The 8,206-nt window shown below is 35.8% G+C and overlaps 1 protein-coding gene and 1 pseudogene across 1 annotated transcript; both read right to left on the minus strand.

The window, feature by feature from the left end:
* Positions 1 to 2,837, minus strand: part of LOC109834818 — a 10,013-nt pseudogene extending 7,176 nt beyond the window's left edge.
* On the minus strand, positions 3,516 to 7,177 carry LOC109833500 (autophagy-related protein 8C). Its single transcript, XM_020401191.1, has 6 exons — positions 7,027 to 7,177; positions 6,868 to 6,917; positions 4,802 to 4,857; positions 4,672 to 4,724; positions 4,066 to 4,184; positions 3,516 to 3,964 (listed from the first exon to the last, which is right to left on the minus strand). Exons 2-6 carry the CDS (start codon positions 6,902 to 6,904, stop codon positions 3,870 to 3,872), a joined length of 360 nt encoding a protein of 119 aa, XP_020256780.1. The 5' UTR covers positions 6,905 to 6,917; positions 7,027 to 7,177; the 3' UTR covers positions 3,516 to 3,869.

Below are 8,206 nucleotides of genomic sequence, written 5' to 3' on the forward strand. Positions count from 1 at the left end.
GGGATCTGGTTCCCAGTTGTTCCTCCGACGATCAAGTCAGTGATTTGCTTGAGTGGAGAAGTTAAAGGAACTACGATAGTTCTTAAGCTCAGAGAGCAGTAGTAAAAAGCTTACCCTGCAATTGAAAATGGTATCTCTTTTTATAGTAGTGCCAGGAGGGTAGAATGGTAACTTCGGCTGAGTATGGTATAGCAGCTACGCCAGTCTTAGTTTTACAGGTGTCGGCCGACTAGTGGAGGAGAGGTCACTTCGATGTTAAATACGAAGTGATTGTAGGTGTACAATGCCGATATGGTCCGATATGTTATAAAGACTATTAGTGGCCGAGGAATGATGACGCTCATAATGCATTTAATGACATTTATTACGAGTTGATTGGTCACCAGTGCACATAAGGGGGCTCAAGGCTCGAGGCGTTTCTTCGCCTTTTACCCGTTTGGTGGTCGAGAAGTACAACCTTTTGAGTCGCCTCACAAGGTGTCGGCCGATTGGCGGCCAAGTGGAGTGGTTAAGCAGTTGACTCAGCCAGGGGACAACACATTGTCTTTCGGGTCGTCGACATGTGACGCCTTTCGAGTCGACTTCGCAAGATGTCGGCTTGTCAAGTCGACCGAATTGGGCTTCTGATCATCTTGAAATGCGGACCTGATTATTCCTAATGTAGGACACTTGTCTGCCGTTGATTGGAAATTATTTCTCATCACCAAATGGCTATAACAATCACTGTGGATTCACAGCTGTGATTTGATTATATATTTACTCTATTCTCTTTACTAAACTCTCAAATATGGTATTATATATTTTCTGTCCCTTTCTCTACTTTCACTTTTTCTATTTTATTTTCCGTTACCTTTCTCTAGTAAACTCCCAAACACAACGTAAGAAAGAAGAGAGAATCAAATTAAGGAAGAAGATAATTGAAGGATTGGACGCAGCTGTATGGAAAATATCTGTTAGATTTCATAAAACACCCCAAATTTTGAGAGTTCACATAAACTATGGGGTGTCTCTCGCAACACCCTTAAACTATCTTAGAGTGACCATTTCTGAGAATGGAAAGGATCACAGTGAGCTAATTGTTGGCCTTTTAATGTATGGACTTTGGCATTGGTTGATTTTCAAGCATCGTTTGAGAATTTAAAAAGAAATTGTACACACAAGTTATGGTTCTCTACTTTATTTTTATTTTTTTTCCCCTCCGTGTTTTCACTCTTGTGTTTTATGGTTACAGCAAGAGCTTATAGAGATTATCATTATACTCAATTGTGGAGCAGTTATCTTATTATCTGTCAAAAAAAAAAAAAAAAAAAAAAAAAAAAAAATCATTTCTGTTACTTACAATATCTCCAATGATTAAGAAATTTATGAAAAAATTAGATACTATTAGAACAATTTAGATACTGACATATCTTAAGCGAGATATTAACTTAAAATTAGAATTTTTATAGCCATATAATCTACTGAGATGTAGTGCAATACTATGAGCATGTACGACAATGTTGCGTTATTTGTTTTCATGTTCTCTGTGCCCCAATGACAAACAATTTACGGCATTTCCTTAAACAAGGCCAGGAGAGGAATAATTAAGAATAGAGGGGTAATCTCAAGTTTTTGATAGAAGGTTTTTTATACGAACAATTTTTCAAAACAGCCCCAAACAGATTTTTATTTTTTAAAATCGGCCCTGTTTTTTTATTTATCAAAACCGACCCGTTTTTTGATTAACAGCTTAATCACCCTCCTAAATAGTCGGGGTTGTCAACCCTGACTATTTAGGAGGGTGTTAAACCCTAATTAGAAGCCTTAAACCCTAAAAATTTATGTCCTAAATAGTCGGGGTTGACAACCCCGACTATTTAGGAAGGTGATTAAGGCTACTAATAAAAAAAACGGGTCGGTTTTGGTAAATAAAAAAAAGGGTCGATTTTGAAAAATAAAAATTTAAATGGGGCTGTTTTGAAAAATTGTTCTTTTTTTTACTACTTTATGGCATGATCTCTTCAATCTTAAGCGTGATCATAAGTTTATTACATAACAACCCAGTTTCAACTTACCAGCTTAATTCACTCATTCTAGTCTTTTTCCATGATTAATTAATTAAGATGGTTCATAGTGGAAACAATTTTCAACTTCACACAAGTTCCTGCTTCTCATGTTATAGTTTCCTCTCTATTTGCTTAAGCATAGTTCCTTTTCCCTTGTCCTCAGCTTGATATTCAAGTTTTATTTTCATATGTTCGGGATTTCTTGATGTTTACTGGAATAAATAAAGCCAAAAAGTGGTTCGATGGATTGCATAAGCATGGTCCACAATGTGGAAAAAATTTTAAGTCACAGAATGTATCTAATTCGCTCTAAATTGTTCGAATCTCAAGGCTAATGCCCTTTGGACCTTCACAAAATCATTAGCCTTTTGGACCTTCACAAAATCATAATGTAAAATGTAAGTTATTTTACAACACTGTGAACAGTGCAGAGTGCTTATCAAAATTCTTCCGTAGCAGAACAAGACCTCCAAACAAATCACTGTAAATCATTGTAGCCAACTTCCCTTAGAAGCATGCTTCTCTTTAAACAAATACAATGAAGGGTTTTTATATGAAAACTATCTTAACTTTATTCAAAATACAACTTACCACACTTTTTCTAATAGAAACCACCTATATTTGCTAACATGTTTTCAACATAACACATTTTCCACCAAGAAATTCAAAATTACTTAGTTTATCCCTCTCCTTTCTTCACCTCCTCCCTTCCCACCCTTTTCCCCCTCCCCATCCTCCACCTCCTTCCTCTCCTCTCCTCTCCCTGTCCCTCTCCCCATATTCCTCCACCATATTGACCTCTAGGATTTCTCTAAACCCTAACCTCTTCCTTCCGCTTGTCCCCCTCCACCAACATTCCCCTCCACCTCCCCACTTCCATCTCTTCTCTCCTTCCCCGTCCTCCCGTCCTCCTCCACCATCTCCAATTTCTCTAAACCCTAAACTTTGTCCTCCTCTCCTCCCCCTATCCCCTCCCGGTTTCTCTAAACCCTAAACTTTTCTCTCCTCTCCTCCCCCTTCCACTCGCCATCAACCTCCTCCCCTCCTCACCCACCACCAACTCCATCACCACTAACCTCCTCCCCCTCTCCCCTGCCTCTCCTCCTCTTCTATTTTTTTCCTTCTTGCTTTAGATTAGGGTATAATAGGAACTTTGAAAATTCCTTTAAACAAATAATATCAAAAAGTAAGACATTGAGAACATGTTAGCAACCGTAGGTGGTTTTCATAGATCCTACAATGAAATAGCTCATTGAATCAGAAGTTAAGGTGATAAGCTGCAATTTGGATAAAAGCTTAGACTGGTTTTCATGTAAAAAGCCTACAACAGAATAGCTCTCACTGAATCAAAACTCCAGAATAGAACTGAAAGCAGAGATTCACAATTATCAGACAAAAGAAACTTAAGAATAAATGATACACAAGAACATCACAGCAAAACTACAGCATTCAAGTAGACAACACCAGTACTAGCAGTACTAATATGTACTTCAATATTTAAATTCAACTTCAACCCAAAGACCTACTGGTTTCACATTTGCAGTCTTGAAAAGACTGAAACCCAAAAAACAGAAGCATGAGATTGAAGAACACACAGCATAAACTTAAAAGAATCAATGGTTCGCTAGAACACCACAGCACAACGGCAGTATTAAAAAAGAAAATAGCAGTATTAATATGTTCTTAAGTAATTAAATTCAACTTAAATCTAGAAACCTACCGGTTTCACATTTGCAGTCTTGAAGACTGTGAAACCTGAGACTGAAGAATATACATAAAATTTCTCCCAAGTTTCTATTCACAGGGAGAGTAGTGACCATTGGCTTAGAATGACCCAAATGTGTTCTCTCCGCTGTAAGTCATGTAAAGGAAGCCATCTTCATCCTTGTTTTCTTCATAAATTGCAGACATCATTGCAGCTGCCCAATCAACTCATTTAGAATATGTGTGGTACAAAAGAAAGCAACTTCAATAATACAAGAAAAGAAGAGTTTCTGTAATTTGGGGATTTATATCTCACCTGTTGGTGGCAAAGTGTTCTTAACAAAAATGAAAATAGCCTTTTCAGCACTTAGCTTGATCCTCTTCCGAACAACATAGACAAACTGGCCAACAGTTAAATCAGCTGGAACAAGATACCTGCACCATCAAATAACCACTCTTAGTTGACAGAATTGATACAACCGAGGAAGTAGAATCCTATACTTGGGCCGAGAAGAAAGAACACGAAAAGGTTTAGGATAGATTTTCAAAGAACAGACTTCACTATACCATAAGAAACAAAATTCAACAGTTACCAAGCAATAACATTCCAAAATACCCGATATTTGAAATGACAGTATTATTGCTATTCTATTCATCTTAAGACTTTACAAGTTGGTTGACTGGCACTACCGGCTAAGAGGGGAAACAAAAGGATAAAAGGAAATAAGATCAATAAAAAAATATGTGACAGATAAAGATGGTCCAAATTACTGTATTACGGAGTCATAGCCTTGGATTTAATTGAGGCAACGCCACTTTTGAGTATCAAAAAGAATTCAGCATAAAGATAGACATCTACAGAACGATTGTTCGAAATAAACATAATGCACTAGGAACAAGTGAAACTAAAACGAGGGCTGACTTCTTCTTATCAATTTCCGGGATGTCGCTCCTGTCTGCTTTCTCAACAATCACCTATAATGCATTGTGCTTCATGTTAGTTTACAAATTTAAAAGCTATGCAATATAAAATACAATGTGGTAACACTTACAGGAATTCTATCAGGATACTTCTCCCTAATACGAGCAGCTTCTGCCTGCCTCCTTTCTGCATTGCAAAATAAAGATTTTTTAATAGCTAAAACATGATAGTTGACAGCATTATTACAAAAAAAAAAAAGCTACAGAACGTAAGATCACCAATTTTTGGAGTTGCATTGGTCAATGGTTGAATGGACTATACTAACAAAAGAAATTGTCAATGTATAAAACAAAGTGCCAGGGAAAAAATAGACATCCGCAGCAACAATATCACAATCAAGCCCCACAAACCACCTAAGTCATTTGTTTTACTTCCAAAGAACCGCAAGTAACTTATGCTAGCAAGCACCTTTTGTCTGCATCATACTCTGACAACCCAACCTCCAAGTGAAGTCTTTATTTTTGTCAATCTTAACAGGACACCATCCAAAAATTTTCCCAATTCCTCCAAGCTACATCATATGTGACTTCTTTGTAACCAAATTAAATGACCTAAACCTCATGAGTCGAACTATAAACCAGAAATTTCCATGTTATTGCCAGAAGAAGCTATTCGTCAAAAAAATTGAAGCTAAACTAATTTTCTTATTTTTGAGTCCAACTAAGGTTATACCAGGTCTGATTCCTACAAAATTAAGTGAACAATCCTAAATACAACAGAACTTAAAATGAATACACTTATTGCCTATGTTTTTCCTTATAAAGTCTAAAGTTAAATTTCTCGGTACCAGATCCAGCAGGTAGGTTTGTTTGTTTTGGGGTAGACACCCTCGACGTTTGCAGGAAGTAAATGACCAGCAAGCACAAACTATAATTCAAAACATTGAAATGCATTTACCAAAATGAAATAGCACACACATTCAACTTCCATTTATGAGCAACAGAAAAAAAAAGTAAGCAAGCTGCTATCAAGTAGAATGTAAAGATGTAAGTATAGGGTTTTTACCATTATGAACCCAATTATATTTCAACATGGAATCTTGGATAAAATAAAATTCACCCTCGCATAAACCTTACAACACTTCTAACTGTTGGTATCCCTAATTCCCCAAGCTCCCAAACTTATATACCAAAAAGTTTGTCCTAACGTTCCCTCAAGGCTACAAAAACCTCTATACATAGAGGAAAGAAAAACCAGACATGTTTTCATAATAGACTAAAAACTCAAAAGCTTAAGATAGATTGAATAAATGAAGCCTATCACCCTGAAAAGGGAAAAACTAGAAATGTTTTTCATAATACACTTATTGTTTATGTTTTTCCTAGCGTTTACATGATACATCTGATCCTTGAATCAATATGGGATTAGTACAGGGAAGCCTGTAAGGCCGCATACCTCCTCTATTAGTACTATATGTCCATACCTACTCCACATTAGTAATGTCCTCCATCTAAACGCACGAAAGTAGAATATTTAGAAGAGCTAATTAAGAAACAACCAATACTTAAACAAACAATCCGCATTCAATAACAAAAAGGAGGTAACAATAGAATCAAACAATTAAGCAACCCTTCCACTTTAATTATCCCCTCCTAACTCAACTGATCACAATTTTAAGAACAAAAACCCTAAAATCAAATCAAATCAATCCCTTAAAAAAACAACGATCTAATAAAACCTCAAGTTGCCTAATAAGTTTATAGAAAGGTTATTCAATCAAATTGCATGATAGTTCTTTTTCGTAGACTCACCATCCACAGTTTTAACCAGAGGAATCCTAATATTTCCTAACTAGATAGGAAAGATTGCAACTTTTCAACAACAGTTCAACAAGACGAACAATCAAGATCTCTTGTGAGAGAAAACCCGCAACTAAAACAAACCCCACAACTAAAATTCTCAACTTTAACCAGTTTTAACAAAAAACCTAACAGGATTGCAATTTCTAAAATATTTTAATAGAAACCCTAAAAAAGATTGCAAATTTCGAAAGATAATCCAACAAAACAAACAACCAAGATCGAGTATAAGAGAAACCCCATGCTAAAACAAACCCTAGAACCAAGATCGCAACTTCAACAATTACCCTAAAAAGAAACCAAAATCAAATTGAAATTAAAGAAAAAGGTGACGAACCGAGGGGGTGCTCGAGCTTGAAGGAACTCTTGGCCATGGATACCTTCTTTCTATCATCCCCAATACATGATGAGAACAAAACCATGGTCAGATCAAAAGAAAACAACAACTACCAAGAATCAAATCAAACTTGGAATATAACGAAATAGGAAGGCGTACCTAATGGAAAAAAAATTATTTAGGATCGATGAGAGAATTGTTGATCACGGAATCAAAAGAGAGAGAAAGTGATTGAAATAAAGAGGAGGTGATTTTATTTTGTTGGTTAGGGTTAATATATTAATATATATTGTTATAGAGGGAGAGAGAGTGCGCGGGGATTTTCCTCACCCGCAAGCAATGATAACGTTTGGGCTCACGGTATTGCGACTCTAAGACGACACGTGGAATAAATATAGAGTTTGTCAATGGGGTTAATTTTGGGTTACTTTTGTAGTTGGTCACTTTATAATAAAGGAAATATTTGGGACTTCTGTGAGTATCTTTCTTTTTGAATATTCTTTTTGCTAGCTTGTACAGAGCTTTGCTACGGGGACCCAGAATATAGGACTAATAGGAGAGACAAGTGAGGTGTCCCCTTCTTATTGGATAATGAGTTGGTCATCATTAATGATAGCCAACTCATTATCCAATAGGAGGGGGACACCTCACTTGTCCCCTCTATTGGTCCCATATTTTGGGTACTTGGGGAATTTTTCCTTCAAAATATGAGATAAATACAAGCTAATTCTCAATTATCAATATTTTTTTCTTTTAAATTTAAAAAAACTTTTCTACGTGGACCTAAAATATGAGACCAATAGAGGGGACAAGTGAGGTGTCCCCCTCCTATTGGATAATAAGTTGGGCATAATTAATGATGGCCAACTCATTATCCAATAGGAATGGGACATCTCACTTGTCCTCTCTATTGGTCTCATATTTTGGATCCTTGAGAAATTTTTTAAATTTAAAATAATTGTTTATTCATGGAGGGATGATTTATTCTTGGTATTCAATGCTCATCATTTTAATTGATAGAAATATTTAATAAAACTAGATTTGAAATTAGCGATCCTTTCATCCGCCAAGTCATAGACTTTTATTTAACTAGTTTTTATGCACGTGCATGCACATGGTTAAATATCATAATTATTTATTTTTAGTTTATTTCCTTACGAAAATTTATTTTTTGATTTCAATTTGATAGTTTTGCTCACTTATTTCTCTAAAATTTAATAATTATGACTATTTATCTTCTTTAATATTTGTTTGAATGGACTATACCCACTTTTAAGTTTCATGTTGATAATTGACTTGACACAAAACCAACATGAAGCCAATTTGGATATTCATGTTA

The sequence above is a fragment of the Asparagus officinalis genome, chromosome 3, assembly GCF_001876935.1.
Source record: "Asparagus officinalis chromosome 3, Aspof.V1, whole genome shotgun sequence".
Taxonomy (NCBI): Eukaryota; Viridiplantae; Streptophyta; class Magnoliopsida; order Asparagales; family Asparagaceae; genus Asparagus; species Asparagus officinalis.